Below are 18,766 nucleotides of genomic sequence, written 5' to 3' on the forward strand. Positions count from 1 at the left end.
AGGAAGTGTTCATTAGCCTTCCTGGTTTTAACCACAGTTTGACTTTGTAGCACAAACTAATTTTAACGAAAGTGAAAAAAAGTCTGTGTATGAGGCCTGTGATTCGGATCTGCTCCAAAATGTAATGGATTCTTCCTTGGCCCATGTTACACCCTTCCACCAAGTTTCATGAAAATAGAATAGGTTTACATGGTTTAATTTACAGAAAACACCATATTTTTGTTGTACTGCACATTGCTGCAGCTCCTCTTTTCACCCTGTGTGTTGAGCTCTCTGTTTTAGCTACAGAGTGAGACATCTCACTTCTGTTCCATCTTTGTTGGGAGTCGCACATGCTCAGTAGCTAGGTAAGGACTACTAGCCAGTCAGAAGCAGAGTATGAGGGTGTGCCCTGACAGTACCTAGGTAAGGACTACTAGCCAGTCAGAAGCAGAGTATGAGGGCGTGCCCTGACAGTACCTAGGTAAGGACTACTAGCCAGTCAGAAGCAGAGTATGAGGGCGTGCCCTGACAGTACCTAGGTAAGGACAACTAGCCAGTCAGAAGCAGAGTATGAGGGCGTGCCCTGACAGTACCTAGGTAAGGACTACTAGCCAGTCAGAAGCAGAGTATGCGGGCGTGCCCTGACAGTACCTAGGTAAGGACTACTAGCCAGTCAGAAGCAGAGTATGAGGGCGTGTCCTTGACAGTACCTAGGTAAGGACTACTAGCCAGTCAGAAGCAGAGTATGAGGGCGCCCTGACAGTACCTAGGTAAGGACTACTAGCCAGTCAGAAGCAGAGTATGGCGCGTGCCCCGACAGTACCTAGGTAAGGACTACTAGCCAGTCAGAAGCAGAGTATGAGGGCGTGCCCTGACAGTACCTAGGTAAGGACTACTAGCCAGTCAGAAGCAGAGTATGAGGGCGTGCCCTGACAGTACCTAGGTAAGGACTACTAGCCAGTCAGAAGCAGAGTATGAGGGCGTGCCCTGACAGTACCTAGGTAAGGACTACTAGCCAGTCAGAAGCAGAGTATGAGGGCGTGTTGGAGATGGTAAGTCCCTTTGGGGGGGACTTTGGGCTTTTTCAAAAACATATATAACACAATAAAGGAAAGGGGAAAAAGCATAATATGAGCACTTTAAATAACTATCATAATGCTGTGACTGACGCGGTGTCTCGTGTGTCTGCAGGCCAACAGGACGCTCTACAGCCAGGCCAACGGGGAGACGCGTTACTTTGTGAAGAAGAAGACGCTCCTGGCGCTCAGTAAGCTGACGGTGCTGGCGTCCGACCTGCATGAGGACGAACTCAACAAACACGTTGACGGTAAAAACCATGAGCTGGTTATCAGATGCAGGCTCGTTACACAAAATAATTTCCCTGAGGGGATCAATAAAGTATTCTGATAATGATAATAGTAATACATTTTATTTGTTGGCGCCTTTCAAGACACCCAAGGACACAAAAGAATAATACAATCACAACAAATGTGTTGTGATTGTATTGTGAAATCAATAGTAAAAAATCAAGTAGTAAGTAAAACTAGAAAATGCATTTCCTGCAGAAAATGCTTGTGACTGCTGAAAAGCTGAATAGCTAAAGCTGAACCCGATTGCTGGCATTATTGCATAAGAAGAAGGTGACGTAGTGAGAATAGTTTGAAAAATTGAAATGGTTTTAATTAGTATGAATTTCATTGACATGTTGAATAATACCAATGTATTAAATTATAGTGTAATATTTTAAGTTTAAAAAAAAAAGTCATAGTATGTCCAAAAAAAGGGATAAAAAAAGTCATAGTAAAGTACATTGAAAAAGTCCTTGTAAATTAGATCAAAAAGTGACCTAAAGACATAGTATAGTATGTCGATAAAGTATAGTATGTCGGAAAAAAGGGTCAGCCCGGACTGGGAATCGAACCTGGGTCAGAGTCTGCAGTGCCTACTTGCTGGTTGCCTGTTGGAGCAGTGCTAACCGCTGAGCCACTGTGCCAGAACTAGGGCTGTGTTCGATCGAAGAAATTCTTAGTCGACTAACACTCATTCAATTTTATCGACTAATCGATTAGTTGATTTAATCGACAGATCTGTAAATCTGAGTTTCTCCGCAAAGAGTCATGCAAAAGGATGCATATATTGAATAAGATAACGCCTCCTTTGCATATTTAAACACAACATTTCAGAAAACGTAATACAACAAATAATTGCCTTAATGAAAGTAATCAAAGTAGGTTTCACGGTGATATCTGTTAGGTAAAATGTCAACCCTTAATTTTTGTGTTTACCAGAGATGTGCTCGTACGTTTCTTGGAAATAAGTCATTCAGCATGAAAAAAAGCATCAAACACGACTAATGGACTAAAGAGATCTAAGTTGACTAAGACCAAAACGACCGATTAGTCGACTAATCGACTAAGAGGGAGCAGCCCTAGCCAGAACAGACATTATGTTGACAACAGTCATAGCATAGTATCTCGAAAAAAGGTGATTTAAAAACATCATAGTAGGTCGGAAAAAACAGAGGAGGACTATGGGTAACTGCTCCTCAGATCTCTGCAGGGTAAATCCCAGACTGATCTCATAAAGAGGCGTATGTATGACGTGCCAGTTCGTATGCCATTGTGGCGTGTTATCAAGACGCATAATCGCTTTTTAGCATGTTTATCAACGCCGTTCGGCCACTATTAACCTACATTACGTGTGAATTATCGCCGTAGCGAGTAGTATGAAAGGACGTAAGTCCGCATAAGGAGGTTGTTTGGGGTGGAGGAGGGGTAAAACGCAGGACTTTGACCCAGGAGAGCTGGGATCGCGTCCCGCGTTTTGGCGACGCCACGTGGATGTATGTTTACATCGTAGACGTACACGTGGATAGCTCAAAATGCGTACAGATAACACGCCATTTGGCTTTAGGAAAGTGGCGTGTGTGTTTACGCAAAGTCATGATGCCATGTTGGTAAATCCAGACAGCTAGCTAGACTATCTGTCCAATCTGAGTTTTTTTCTCGCACAGCTATTTTGCAGCGGCTCTGTGCGGCGCTTAGAAAGGTTATGGAGAGCTTTGAAGTTTAGCAGAATAATTACATTTGGTACTTTACATACTAAACTGAAAACTTACAGAATACTCCAGTGTGTAATCTTTCATTTTATTGCTTAACAGAACGAGGATCTGACTTTTTATGACATTTGGCAGCTTTTCCGTTTTTCTTACTGGTGAAAAACCAGAAGAACTTCACTTAATAGACGAGAAGGAGTGGGGAGCATTGCCGTGTGGCGTTCAGTGTCCTGTAACTAGCGTTGCCGTGTGGCGTTCATTGTCCTGTAACTAGCCTCGATGCTGTCTCTATGTATCTGTCCCATCAGACATCGTGGAGCAGGAGCGCTTCCTGCTGCACCAGGAGACCCTGCCCCGACAGCTGCTGGAGGAGAAGCAGCTGAACCCTGACACCATGCCTCTGCTCAGCGCTCACAACCTCATACAGGTGAATACACACACACACACACACACACACACACACACACACACACACACACACACACACACAGTAGACCCGTTAACACATGGACACATCTGCATGAGATTACAAATTATTGGGATTGTTCGATGCACTTTAACAACCAGCGACAACGAAGCAAACAACAAAACCTTAGTGTTTACAAGGAAACTCAAAAGGAGGAATGAAGGGAGGGAGGAATGGAGGAATGAAGTAAGGGAGGAATGAAGTAAGGGAGGAATGAAGGAAGGGAGTAAGGGACAACAAAGCAAACAACAAAACCTTAGTGTTTAAAAAAAGAAAACAAAAAGGAAGAAAAGGAGAAATGAAAAGGGAGTGTTTAGGAGAAATCAAAGGAGGTGGAAACTCAAAAAAGGAAAAAAAGTTAAGTTTTAAGAGGGAGAACATGTAAACTAAACTTATATATTAATTAATAAAATTCCAACCAGAAGAACACTTTTCCTGTCATTAACTATGTTAACATGCACAGAAAATAAAAAAACAAAGTAAATAAAGCCCTGTTAACATGCTGCAAAGATGCATCGATTAGTTGTTAATTATTAAATTAATCGCCAACTATTTCGATAATCGATTAATCGGTTTGAGTCACGTTTTTTATAAAAAAAGTTTAAAAAAAAAATCTCTTCTTAATTCTTAAATGTGAATATTGTTCTAGTGTCTTCTCTCCTCTGTGACAGTCAACTGAATATCTTTGAGTTGTGGACAAAACGAGACATCTGAGGACGTCATCTTGGGGCTTTTTGACATTTTAGAGACCAAACAACTCCTCCATTAACACAGAAAATAATCCACAGATTAACCAACGATGAAAATAGTCACAGTTGCAGCCCTTAAACGTGCAATTTTGTCACATTTTCACTGATAAAAGCATGTTGTTTTTTGTCCAACAACATGCTTTTATCAGTGAAAATGTGACAAAATTGCACGTTTAAGGGCTGCAACTGTGACTATTTTCATCGTACGGCATCTTGTTTTTCTCCAAAAATGTTCCTTTTAAATTGTGAATGTTGTGCTTTTTCTTCTTAAAGGTCCACTGTGTAGTGTTTTAAGTATTTTACTAGCTAAAATCAATGTCTTCATTCATAAATATGTCCTCATTGGTGTAAAATGACCTCTGCCAATGAGCTGACTTCTCCTCCTAAGCGAAGAATTTCTTATCTGTATTTATTTTGGACGGGCAAGTCCAAGGACGCTTCCATGTTGTTCTGCCATTTTGAGAAACCAGAATGGCTGAGAGGGACATGGAGCACTAGCCGACCTGTCTAGCCAATCCACAACGCGTTTTTGTTCAGAGCCAGCATCACGTGACTGAAACCAGCTGAAACGGAGAAGGAGATCAGTGAGAGGCGCTTGTCCCCGGCACATTTGAAAGCCTGCACTGCCCTTTAGTTCATAATGGAGGATCAGACTTATCGTACCGAGCCACAGGAGAAGGAATCCTCGTCGCCAAAGAAAGGGAATTAAAATGGCAACGTGACACATGACGGCTATCGTAGTTGCAACACGCATTTGAAAAAGCGAGGCGCTAGAGAGCGCTATTCATTTGAATGCAAAATACAATTTCACCGCTAGATGGGAGAAATTCCTACACAGTGTACCTTTTTTTTAAAGTCTTAATAACAGAATAAAACAGACTTCTGCAGCGCAAATCTACCAGTGGGTTTATTTTTAATCCCTTAAAGGAGAACTCCGGGCAATTTTTACGTTAATCTTGATCGCTATATGTATATGAGTACCGTTTTAGCTGAGTGGGAGCTCTCGGCATTAGCTGCAGCAGCTCCGTGTTGCTAGCACCGATTCGGCTCGCTTTTTTTGCTATCGACAGTACTGATATACATATAGCGATCAAGATTAACGTAAAAATTGCCCGGAGTTCTCCTTTAACACGAAGAAGGAAACCAGCTTTCCCGTTTTTTTAACATTTCTGAAACCGGTTACTGCCATAAAGCGGGGAATGACCATCCTCCTCTCCTCTTTTCTCCTCTCCTCAGTTGTACATCTGCGATGACAACAGGCGAGCCAACGAGTACGACTTCAAGAAAGCTCTGGATCTGCTGGAGTACATCGACGAGGTAACCTCCCGATTCATCGGGCCGTCTCGGCGCTCGACCGGTCGGGTCTCGACGGCGGTTAGAAGTCAACTTTTTTTCTGCGTTTGTGTTGCAGGAGGAAGCCGAGGACATCGACTCGCTGAAGTGTGAGATCTTCGGCAAAGCGCTCAGGAGAGACGAGTAAGACACTGCTGTCATTTTTTCTGTTTATCTAGTCGTGATTTAGACCAAGGACCCTGTCGCGGCTGTAAGCAGTCCAACCAAGTGCTGCCGCCAGGGACTAAACACTGAGGGCTAGATTTATCAAGCCGTTTGCGCCTGTTTCCAGGCGCTAATTGGTCGCAAAGACGGACGTAACCGATGCGGGCTATTTACAAACAGGGCGCACTTGGGTAAAATGGCAGATTGTCTGCCACATGAGCGAGAAGAGACAAGTAGCGCTTTCAATATGGTTCGTGGGTAGGGTTGGGGAAAGTGGGAGTTCCGAAAACGCTGGGAGGATAACGCAAAAGTGCCCCTAATTATATATCCCGTGGTGTTTACAAAGACTGTCAGTAAGAGGCTCTATTCTGCGGGGGGAAATTCTCCGCCTCTTTAAAGACAGGTCTAAACCAGCCGCAATCCAGTTTCCTCGTGACCTTTATGCCGCTGGTGAAATGGCAACAGTCATTTGAGCAAGACGAAGACATAGGCGAGGCTGAAAATATTTTTAACACAAGAATCACACTTTGTCAGTGAACACAACATCATTTAGCGTTACAGATCAAGCAGCCGTGCAATATTAGAGTTACTGGAAGAAATCAAAGATGACATTGAATCTCCCACTCAGCGTTCACATCCCACTCCAGCAGTTGTTAAACTCCTCCCTACATCACAGATACTGGCATCAGGATCATTTCAAACAGTCATAGCATCCAGTAGCATCAGCAGTGGGAATATCGCAGTCTGCACTCATATCATAGCACAAGTACCGCTTTGCTACAGCACAATCTACGGTCTAGTGGGCGGAGAAAGACGCTGATTGCCTGATGGCTGTCAGGGTTGATAAATACTACGCAAAATGTGGATGGATAGCGTGCGCTATTACCGAACTCGCATAAACAGACGCAGCGCAAACTGCGCTAGTGTTAGTAAATCAGGCCCTGAGAGAGACGCATAAACACACCGTGGCGCGCTCGAAGATTGTATTGCAACGATTTATTCCTCTTCTTCCACACGTAAAATACAACTAGCGCTGCAGTTACCAAATGTAAAGTTACCTTGTGAGTAGAAATAAGTGTTAGTGTGGCGGTCAGCTGAAATAGTGTCTCTCCCAGGCTCATACCCTCTCTGTCAAAGCCCCAAAAAACCCAGGTGAACAAGTGAAGCAAACAAATATGTTATCACTTCCGCTCAAACCGCGATGAAAACGCCCACCACCTACAATATAATAATCAGTAAATAATATAAATGACACCATAAACAACATGTGGCTCCTACAGACCCCTTAGCTGAAAGAGAGACCGATTAGGGACTAGGGTTGGGTACCGTTTGGATTTTTACGATTCCGATGCCGAACCGGTACTTTTAAAACGATTCCGATTCCTAAACAGATTCTTGAAAAACTGAAAAATTTAGTTTTTTTTAATGTAATATGTTTACTAGCGATCACGTGCAGTCAGTGAATGGTTAATATGCTTTCACGTCCGTTTTGGTCAGCCCGGAGGGAAAAATGTGGCATTTTAAAAGTAGCTCTACATTTACGGTAGCTAGCTAACGGTGGACCGCAGAGAAAGTGTGATATTTTTACGTCCGTTTCGGAGCGTGTACAAAAAGCCGTCTATCAGCAGTGATTGTTGAGTGCATGTCGGAGAATAGCGCGGACACACGCTTCACACCGCGAGCGGGCACGTGCGCCACTCAGCAGAAAAGGGAGAAAGAAATAAAATAAAATAAAAGAGTCTTGTATAATTGTAGTGGAAGTTTCCTTTGCAGCAGGGGTGAAGTTTTCAGAGTTTAGTAAAATGAAACAAATAAGACAGTCTGAGACTAGAACCAAGTTGGGTTTTTGTATTTTATTAAAAGATATATATTTGCAAATATAGGAGCAACATGATTTCACAAAAGGCCGCAGCCCAGTGTGGAGTCAGTTTCTCAAATGAGTGCACAAGAACACCAGGCTTATATGCATCTTCAGAGTGACAGCACACACGCACTTGGATTATTATGACGCTACAGTTCTTACAGATAATCTGATACACGTGCAGACATCTCGGAGCCATTTCTCCTCCTCCTCCCTGTACGACTTTCACCCCCCCGAGTTACATCTTAACTGGCATGGGAAAACTAGAGATAGTTTTTAGGGTGACCTTGTAGCCCCCTATCTGTTCAGACAAACAGTGCTCACATTATGTTTGAGACTGGATGTCTCAGCAGTTAAGCAGAAACTGAGATAAACTGTCTTTCAATAATGTGAGAGAATTAAAGTAGAAATAAAACATAAAAATATAACGAATTGTGCTAAAATGTAATTTCTTCCATTACAGTCTGCCGCTGTCCGGAGCGACAGAGGGAAAATATTTCAGTCGGAACCGAAATTTTCGTTCTAATCCGGTCCGAATACGACCGTTGGCGTAGAGTTTCGGTACCCAACCCTATTAGGGACCCCTTACTACATGTACTGTACAAAATTAAACTGGGCTGGATGGATGAAAATGAGTGGCGGTGAATCCTTAAGCCTAACTGTACGGCTGCCATAGTGGCTACCTTACCTACAGTAAGCCTATCTTCGATGTGTAAATGAAAATGGGGGTCTCCACAAATAGGCCAATTTATCTTTGCTATTAAAATGTTGGATTCATTTTAATGTATCTTTTCAGACATATATTTAAATGTTTGATTAAAAAAAAAACTTTCAACACATTATTTTTTAAACACAACATTATGCGTCTTAATAACACGCCAAAATGGCATACGAATTAGAGCAGGGGTCCCCAACCTTTTCTCAACTGAGAGCTACTTCCTGGGTATTGAGTCATACGAAGGGCTACCAGTTTGATACACTCTTCTGAAATAACAAATGTGCTCAGTTTGCCTTTAGTTATATATGATTATTAATGATTAATGATAGTTATATATGATTATTAATGATTAATGACGCTCATCTATGTGAATACACTGATCACCTTAATGATTTCTCACAATAATTATCAACAATGACTTAACAAGGTGGGAAACAGACAATATCAATATAAAATTTTCATTTTTAGAACAGGCCTGAGGGCTACTCATGTGGTCCTTGGGGGCTACCTGGTGCCCGCGGGCCCCGTGTTGGTGACCCCTGAATTAGAGTGTCATACATACGCCACTTTATGACATCAGTCTGGGACATTCGTATAAAAAGAGCAAACTTTTGTTTTCAAAATAGTTTGAAGTCACTGATTTATAAACGTTTATAAGCGACTGTGTGCTCCGCGCTCACTGCACGTCGCCGTTATTTATTAGTTTTTTACGTGTTGTGTGACTTAATAATGCCGTGTGCCTCCCAGCTGGTCCTCCACTGACGGGACGGACGACCCCCTGGAAGCCGCCAAGGACAGCATCTTCGTCAAGATCCTCCTCAAACTCATCCAGGAAGGTGAGAACCGTTCCAGACTCTGGGGTTGGAGAAACCAACCAAAGTACAGCCAGGAGATTCCTGCATGACATGTACAGTACAGGCCAAACGTTTGGACACACCTTCTCATTCAATGCGTTTCCTTTTTATTTTCATGACTATTTACATTGTAGATTCTCACTGAAGGCATCAAAACTATGAATGAACACATATGGAATTATGTACTTAACAAAAAAGTGTGAAATAACTGAAAACTTGTCTTATATTTTAGATTCCTCAAAGTAGCCACCCTTTGCTTTTTTTGATAACTCTGCAAACCCTTGGTGTTCTCTCAATGAGCTTCATGAGGTAGTCACCTGAAATGGTTTTACCTTCACAGGTGTGCTTTGTCAGGGTTCATTAGTGGAAGTTTTTCCCTTATTAATGAAAAAGCAAAGGGTGGCTACTTTGAAGAATCTAAAATATAAGACATGTTTTCAGTTATTTCACACTTTTTTGTTAAGTACATAATTCCATATGTGTTCATTCATAGTTTTGATGCGTTCAGTGAGAATCTACAATGTAAATAGTCATAAAAACATAAAAGGAAACTCATTGAATGAGAAAGTGTGTCCAAACTTTTGGCCTGTACTGTATTTCATCCCAAAAAATATAACCAGATGCGTATTTTAAATGACTAAATCATATCACTCTGATTTTGAGAAGGTATAACGTTCGAGACGACGTGCTTATAATTATTGAAATCAAGAGTATGTAGAATCAATCGTTGGCAATGAAAATCTTACCAGGCTCCCTCCAACAATGCTCCTGAACTATGTGTAAAAATAAACTTTATGTAATGTTTACGGAGGTGATAAATCAAGAGAGGAGTAGGCTCATTTTCTCACCGACTTCTATAGAAACATTTCTTTTTGGAGCCGGTGGAGTCGCCACCTGCTGGAAGTTAGAGAGAATGCAGCTTTAAGGAGCTTCCACTTTGGCTTCACTTTTCAGACCCAGCAGCTTCATCCATTATTTTTACAGTCTATGCTTTACAGTGGCACTCATAAGTTTAGGAACCAATGCTAAAGTTGACTAAAAAGAGGAATAAAAAAAATCATCTTTTGGAAATTGATCTTAATGCCTTAAATACAAAATGAGGAAAAATCCAACCTGTAAGGACACCAATTTTTTTTGTGAATGAATAATGTATCGTAAATACATAAATGTTCTTCCTTAAAATACAGTGGGCATAAGTATAGACACCCCCATGTTAAATTCCCATAGAGGCAGGCAGAGGTTTATTATTAAAGGCCAGTTATTTCATGGATCCAGGATACTATGCATCCTGATAAAGTTCCCTTGGCCTTTGGAATTAAAATAGCCCCCCCCACACCATCACATAGCCTTCACCATACCCCCCCCAACATTATCACATACCCTTCACCATACCCCCACATCATCACATACCCTTCACCATACCCCCAACATTATCACATACCCTTCACCATACCCCCACACATCATCACATACCCTTCACCATACCCCCACATCATCACATACCCTTCACCATACCCCCACATCATCACATACCCTTCACCATACCCCCACATCATCACATACCCTTCACCATACCCCCACATCATCACATACCCTTCACCATACCCCCACATCATCACATACCCTTCACCATACCCCCACATCATCACATACCCTTCACCATACCCCCAACATCATCACATACCCTTCACCATACCCCCACATCATCACATACCCTTCACCATACCCCCACATCATCACATACCCTTCACCATACCCCCATCATCACATACCCTTCACCATACCCCCACATCATCACATACCCTTCACCATACCCCCACATCATCACATACCCTTCACCATACCCCCATCATCACATACCCTTCACCATACCCCCACATCATCACATACCCTTCACCATACCCCCACATCATCACATACCCTTCATCATACCTAGAGATTGACATGGTTTTATTTCAGTTAGCCTAATAGCTGGATTGATTTGCATTGAGAGATGATCTTATGGAAAGTACCCCATGCCAATCTCTAGGTATGGTGAAGGGTATGTGATGATGTTGGGGGTATGGTGAAGGGTATGGTGGAGATGTGGGGGGTATGGTGAAGGGTATGTGATGATGGGGGGGGTTCAAAGGCCAAGGGAACTTTATCAGGATGCATAGTATCCTGGATCCATGAAATAACTGGCCTTTAAAAATAAACATCTGCCTGCCTCTATGGGAATTTAACATAGGGGTGTCTATACTTATGCCCCCTGTATTTTAACGAAGAACATTAATTTATTTACGATACATTATTCATTCACAAAGAAAATTGGTGTTTTTAAAGGTTGGATTTTTCCTCATTTTTTAAATTAAGACATTAAGATCAATTCGTCAACTTCATTAAATCCGTCAACTTTAGCATGGGTTCATAAACTTATGAGTGCCAATGTATATACTTGTACTTGCTCTCGCCTCTTGGAAAATCCTACTCTATATACTTAGTAGCCGTCATGCACTTTGCAGCAGAAAACACTCAAGCAACCAGCTCAGGTATAGGTTTGTTAAAGTACATCGTTTAATTTCCTCAATTCGTTAAGGCAGTCCAGAACAAAGATTTGTGACGAGACAAAACTGTTAAGAACGTTGCAGGGACTCTTCTTGCAACTGTTGCAAGCATCTCACTTGTTGATGTTATCCGCATTCATATTTAGACCAAACAAATGATCTATCCAGCTACAGGAAAGTCTGAAGTTAGAACAGCAGTACAAAGAGCAGCTGCTGTGGTGTAAACAGGCAGCTTTCTGAAGGTTGCACACCGACACGTTCCAAGCAGGCTTCAAAATGAACTTTTTCATCTACCGGCTAGTGAATGTTCAAATATTACCAGCCACTCAATAGATTACCATTGGGTTTTTTGGCTGGTGAGTGAAGCAAATCTACCAGCCACTTGCATATTTCACCAGTATTTGGTAAACGTTGCTAATTTTGAACCCTGGTTACAAGTAGTTGGAAGTTTCAGTTCAATGACAAATGGATGTTTTTATGTTTCAGGAGTTTCTCTGCAGACGTACCTGCCTGACGTCAAAGAGCTGCTGGAGCTGGAGGATCTGAGCGGTTTGAAATCGAAACCTTATTTTGAATTTGTCCTTCGAGCCAATTATGAACATTACCTAGAAGCCCAGATGTGACGACCGCTGACCTCCCAGTAACGCCTGCTACTGCACTTGTAATAATTTTCAAGCTTTGTTTGAAACATGCTCTTTTCTAAATAAATGTGTTTTGGTTATTTCTGTACTGAACTGCAGTGAATTAAATTTCTGTCGACTCGCTGGCTTCCTGCCGTCTGATATCGGAGCCTTCAGACCTGGAAAGAGACTGAAACCTGATCCCGTGGCCCTACGTTAGTCAGGACTTCCTCCTGTTTGGTGACGAGGGGCAGACGTCTGTTATAAATAGATTGCCACCGTGACAAGGATCCTCCGTTGTGATCCACTTTTCACCGCTCCAGAGGCTGCAGATGGCTTTCAGGGTCCAGCTCGCCTAAAAATAGTGGAAGTAGGTTAGATTAGGGAGATGAGCTCCACATAACTGTTCTGTTCGGCTTTTATCTGGTGAGATAAAACCTGCAATAGTTCAGGCTGTTCTCATGAACTATTCGTACAGTACAGGCCAAAAGTTTGGATACACCTTCTCATTCAATGTGTTTCCTTTTTATTTTCATGACTATTTACATTGTAGATTCTCACTGAAGGCATCAAAACTATGAATGAACACATATGGAATTATGTACTTAACAAAAAGTGTAAATAATAAAAAACATGTCTTATTTTAGATTCCTCAAAGTAGCCACCCTTTACTTTTTTTATTAATAAGGGAAAAACTTCCTCTAATGAACCCTGACAAAGCACACCTGTGAAGGTAAAACCATTTCAGGTGACTACCTCATGAAGCTCATTGAGAGAACACCAAGGGTTTGCAGAGTTATCAAAAAAAGCAAAGGGTGGCTACTTTGAGGAATTTAAAATATAAGACATGTTTTCAGTTATTTCACACTTTTTTGTTAAGTACATAATTCCATATGTGTTCATTCATAGTTTTGATGCCTTCAGTGAGAATCTACAATGTAAATAGTCATGAAAATAAAAAGGAAACACATTGAATGAGAAGGTGTGTCCAAACTTTTGGCCTGTACTGTATATATAGTTACAAAAAGTAATGCACTGTAATTTGTATGTATTCCACTTATTTATTGCTGTATGCACAACATTGACTGTTGCTGTGTAGAACAAACACAGGGCTTTCAAGCGTGGAAGCGGCGTTCCTTTACCGGAAGAAGTGTAGAAAACACATGACTTTCACCCAGGAAACGGGTGTTTTCGTGTCCCGGAAGTACTACTTAAAGGAATACGCCAACCTATTGGGATTTTAGCTTATTCAGCGTATCCCCCAGAGTTAGATAAGTCCATACATATCCTTCTCATCTCTGTGCATGTTGTTACTCTCTGACGCACCCACCGCTAGCCTAGCTAAGCACAGATCCTGGAGGTAACCGGCTCCATCTAGCCTAGCTTAGCACAGATCCTGGAGGTAACCGGCTCCATCTAGCCTAGCTTAGCACAGATCCTGGAGGTAACCGGCTCCATCTAGCTTAGCTAAGCACAGATCCTGGAGGTAACCGGCTCCATCTAGCCTAGCTTAGCACAGATCCTGGAGGTAACCGGCTCCATCTAGCCTAGCTAAGCACAGATCCTGGAGGTAACCGGCTCCATCTAGCCTAGCTTAGCACAGATCCTGGAGGTAACCGGCTCCATCTAGCTTAGCTTAGCACAGATCCTGGAGGTAACCGGCTCCATCTAGCCTAGCTTAGCACAGATCCTGGAGGTAACCGGCTCCATCTAGCCTACTGCTCCCAATAAGTGACAAAATAACACCAACATGTTCCTGTTAACATGTTGTGATTTGTATAGTCACAGCGTGTACAAATAACAAGGTCACATGAGACCATTGTGTTGTCTTCCGGTCGACCGTGCAATTTTTTTTTTGTCTTTCTTGGTCAAAGTTTTGAATTAAAAACTTTTTGGTTACATTTTACTTGAAGGTATCTACATGCGAGTGACATGACACAGACATGAACGTGTCATAAACATTATAAACAAGTCATAAACGTGTCATAAACATTATAAACAAGCGTTATGTCATAAACACTTATGACATAACGCTGCTTTTAGTAAGTGTCGTTCGGTTTTTGTCGTGACAAGTTATGGTTAGGGTTCATGTACCGAAACGCGATGCCCCGACGTAAACGGTAGTAACGAGACCGAATAAGAACGAAAATTTCGGTGCCTGACTTTTTTTTTTTTTTCAGAAGCATCGCTGTACGGGACGCTACGTTACCGTTAGCTAGTAGCTGGATTAAACCCAGCGGTTAAAATGCTGACCGCTAACGTTGAGCGGTGTAAAGTGTGACTGTATTTCCCTGTAGAGGATCCCAACAGCGGGACCTAACAGTTTCCATAACAGTCTGACGGTAGCTGCCGTTGTAGTTAAAGGAACACGCCGAATTATTGGGAATTTATCTTATTCACCGTAACCCCCAGAGTTAGACTAGTCCATACAGACCCTTCTCATCTCCGTGCGTGCTGTAAAGCTGTCTGACGGCTCCAGCGGCATCAGCCAATAACAGAACAGGCAGGTGAATGGTTCCAGTAATCCTACTGCTCCGAATAAGTGACAAAATAACGCCAACATGTTCCTATTTACATGTTGTGATTTGTAGAGTCACAGCGTGTACAAAAAACAACGTAACATGAGACACAGCCGTCTTCTAACCAGTAAACAAACCGGGAACTATATTCTCAGGCGGAAGAATATAGTACTTGGGCGGAGTGATATGCTCGCAGCAAGCCTGTCTGAGAATATAGTTCCCGGTTTGTTTACTGGTAAGAAGATGTCTGTGTCTCATGTTACGTTGTTTTTTGTACACGCTGTGACTCTACAAATCACAACATGTAAACAGGAACATGTTGGCGTTATTTTGTCACTTTTGTCACAATTGGGAGCAGTAGGCTAGTTGGAACCAGTCACCTGCAGGATCTGTGCTAAGCTAAGCTAATGCTGGAGCCGTCAGACAGCTTTACAGCACGCACGGAGATGAGAAGGGTATGTATCGACTAGTCTAACTCTGGGGGTTACGGTGAATAAGATAAAGTCCCAATAAGTCGGTGCGTTCACTTGAAACTCGCCAGCCTCGTGGTGCATTCAGAGTTATTGTAAAATACCCTTTTCTCATCTGGTGCTTGTTTTTGTCGTTTACCAGCAATTTACTGGTGAAATAAGTCACGGTTATAAGTTATTGTTATGATGACATTATTATTAAATCATTTAATTGTGACCGTACGATCTTAGCGATAAACAAGCCCTTCTTTAATGTCACCAACTGTCATTTTGTGCTCCTTTCTCTTATATTTTATACATTATAAATATATTGCATATATTTCGGTTTAGGCACCAGCACCAAAGTATCGTTTTAGCACCAGTATCGAAAAAAAACAAACGATACCCAACACACACACATATACACTAACACACATATACTAACACAGAGACACACACACACTTATACACTAACACACACAGACACTCACAGACCCACACAGGCACTCACAGACACAAATACACACATACACACACATATACACTAACACACACACACATATACTAACACAGAGACACACACACACTTATACACTAACACACACAGACACTCACAGACCCACACAGGCACTCACAGACACAAATACACACATACACGCACATATACACTAACACAGACACACATACACTAACACACACATACACTAACACACACACACATATACTAACACACACAGACAGACACACACATATACTAACACACACACAGACAGACACAGAGACACACATACTTATACACTAACACACACGGACACTCACAGACCCACACAGGCACTCACAGACACAAATACACACATACGAGCACATATACACTAACACAGACACACATACACGCACACACACACACATATACACTAACACACACACATATACTAACACACACAGACACACACACACACAGACAGACACAGAGACACACACACACTTATACACTAACACACACAGACACTCACAGACCCACACAGGCACTCACAGACACACAAATACACACATACACGCACACATACACTAACACAGACACACATATACACTAACACACACACACACACACACACAGGCACTCACAGACACACAAATACACACATACACGCACATATACACTAACACAGACACACACATACACTAACACACACACACACACACATATACACTAACACACACACAGGCACTCACAGACACACAAATACACACATACACGCACATATACACTAACACAGACACACACATACACAGGCACTCACAGACACACCAAATACACACATACACATGCATACATACACTAACACACATAATAATATACACACACACATACACTCATTATTATACACTAACACAGACACACACACACTAAACACACACAGACACACACACATACACTAACACACACACACACACAAGGCACTCACAGACACACAAATACACACATACACGCATCGTATACACTAACACACACAGACACACACATATACACTAACACACACACAGACCGACCCACAGACACACACACACACGCATACACTAACACACACAGACACTCACAAACCCACAAGGGCACTCACAGACACACAAATACACACATACACGCACATATACACTAACACACACACACACACACATATACACAGGCACTCACAGACACACAAATACACACATACACGCACATATACACTAACACACACACACATATACACTAACACACACAGACACACACATATACACTAACACACACACAGACCGACCCACAGACACACACACATACACTAACACACACAGACACTCACAAACCCACACAGGCACTCACAGACACACAAATACACATACACACACACACATACACGCACACAGACAGACAGACAGACACACATACACACACACACACATACACGCACACACACACACGAACAAAGACAGACATATAGGCCTATACACACACACACATACACACACACACACACGAACAAAGACAGACATATATATACACACACACACACACACACACACACGGTTGAAAGAAACCAAAAATTCTGATATAGAAACTTTTTGAAAATGGGTCAGATTTGACTCGAGGACACCAGGAGGGATAACTGACTAACGGTCTGCTGCCATAGTTTCATCTTCCATTTACCCCCCCACCCCACCCCGACACCTCGGTGGTCTCCGTTAACAGTTGGGTAAACACAGCCGGGGCTGTTGGGGCTCAGTCTGTTATAGTCTCGCGGAGGAATTCTGTCTCGGACCCCAGACCCCAGACCCCAGACCCGTACCCTCTTGTTTTAGAAACCGGAGCGTGGCCGTCGCTCAGCTGCTGCGTGGATGTTGTTGTTCCAGCTGAGCAGCATGACTTCCAAACAAACCTAAAATAAATGTCAGGGATAGTAGTATACATGTAAATGAGGGTGTTCTCTCTAGCTCACCCAGTGAGAGCGTGCGCCCCATGCAGGCTGAGTCCTTTGCAGCGACGCGGGTTCGAATCCGACCTGCTGCCCCTTGCTGCGTGTCATCCCCCATCTCTCTCGATCCACTGTCACTATCTTATAAAGGGGAAAGCCCCCCAAAAATAATCTAAAATAATCCTCCCTGAAGAAGCCGAGTTAAGAACAATATTCATTCATGTTTTTTTTCACATGATGATAGGACTCTGATCGGCTGACAAAAGCAGCTACACTTAAGTTAGTCTGCTGCTTGAATTTAAAGTAATTACGCTAAATATGACTGTTCAACTACTTCCAGCCAGCACATCAACTCCTTTCACTGTTAACCCTTTAAAGGACATCTGCTTTAGGTTTATTACTCCGAACTTTTGCCTCTTTTTGCCGCTTATTACACGTTTATTACAAGTTTGAGACAAAACTTTATTCTGTTAAATGTTTCCAACTGTTAGCTACTACCTACTAAGTAGCAGCACACACAAATTTGAGGCAGAAAAGTCCAGTTAAACAGTTACTTAGCAACTAATGTATTGGCATACTTTCCATCCAAAAATGGGGTCAAATTATGGTTCAAATTACATGTAAATTGTTATATAATTTTATTTTTTATGATTTTTTTTTTTTTTACAGTGGTTAGGGTTTGCCATCTTTACATGATGGACTACAAAAGAAATACTAAATGTCATGGAAAGTGTGTGTGCGTGCGCGCGCCCTTCCTTCTCAGTGTCCAATAAACTGAACAAAAAATGTTTTGTCAAACTAATACAAAAGTCAGATTTTTTTATCTCAGACTTCGGCTTAAAAGTTTTGAATGGGCGTGTGTGTGTGTGTGTGTGTGTGTGTGTGTGTGTGTGTGTGTGTGTGTGTGTGTGTGTGTGTGTGTGTGTGTGTGTGTCTTGGTGGTAGTAGTAGTAGCCTAGTACTAGCCTACTCCACAAGCGCCAGTAAAACGATCGGTCTG

The 18,766-nt window shown here is 42.2% G+C and overlaps 1 protein-coding gene across 1 annotated transcript in view; it reads left to right on the plus strand.

Annotated features, from left to right (window-relative positions):
• nup133 (nucleoporin 133) overlaps positions 1-12,462 on the plus strand; it is a 51,996-nt gene extending 39,534 nt beyond the window's left edge. Inside the window, exons 20-25 of the mRNA XM_039810790.1 lie at positions 1,174-1,309; positions 3,346-3,464; positions 5,489-5,569; positions 5,664-5,728; positions 9,076-9,164; positions 12,215-12,462. Of these exons, the coding sequence (XP_039666724.1) occupies positions 1,174-1,309; positions 3,346-3,464; positions 5,489-5,569; positions 5,664-5,728; positions 9,076-9,164; positions 12,215-12,351 (627 nt within the window). The 3' untranslated portion in view covers positions 12,352-12,462. The remainder of the gene's footprint in view (positions 1-1,173; positions 1,310-3,345; positions 3,465-5,488; positions 5,570-5,663; positions 5,729-9,075; positions 9,165-12,214) is intronic.
• Positions 12,463-18,766: the final 6,304 nt, after the last annotated feature.

The sequence above is a fragment of the Perca fluviatilis genome, chromosome 1 (genome assembly GCF_010015445.1).
Source record: "Perca fluviatilis chromosome 1, GENO_Pfluv_1.0, whole genome shotgun sequence".
NCBI classification, from domain to species: Eukaryota; Metazoa; Chordata; class Actinopteri; order Perciformes; family Percidae; genus Perca; species Perca fluviatilis.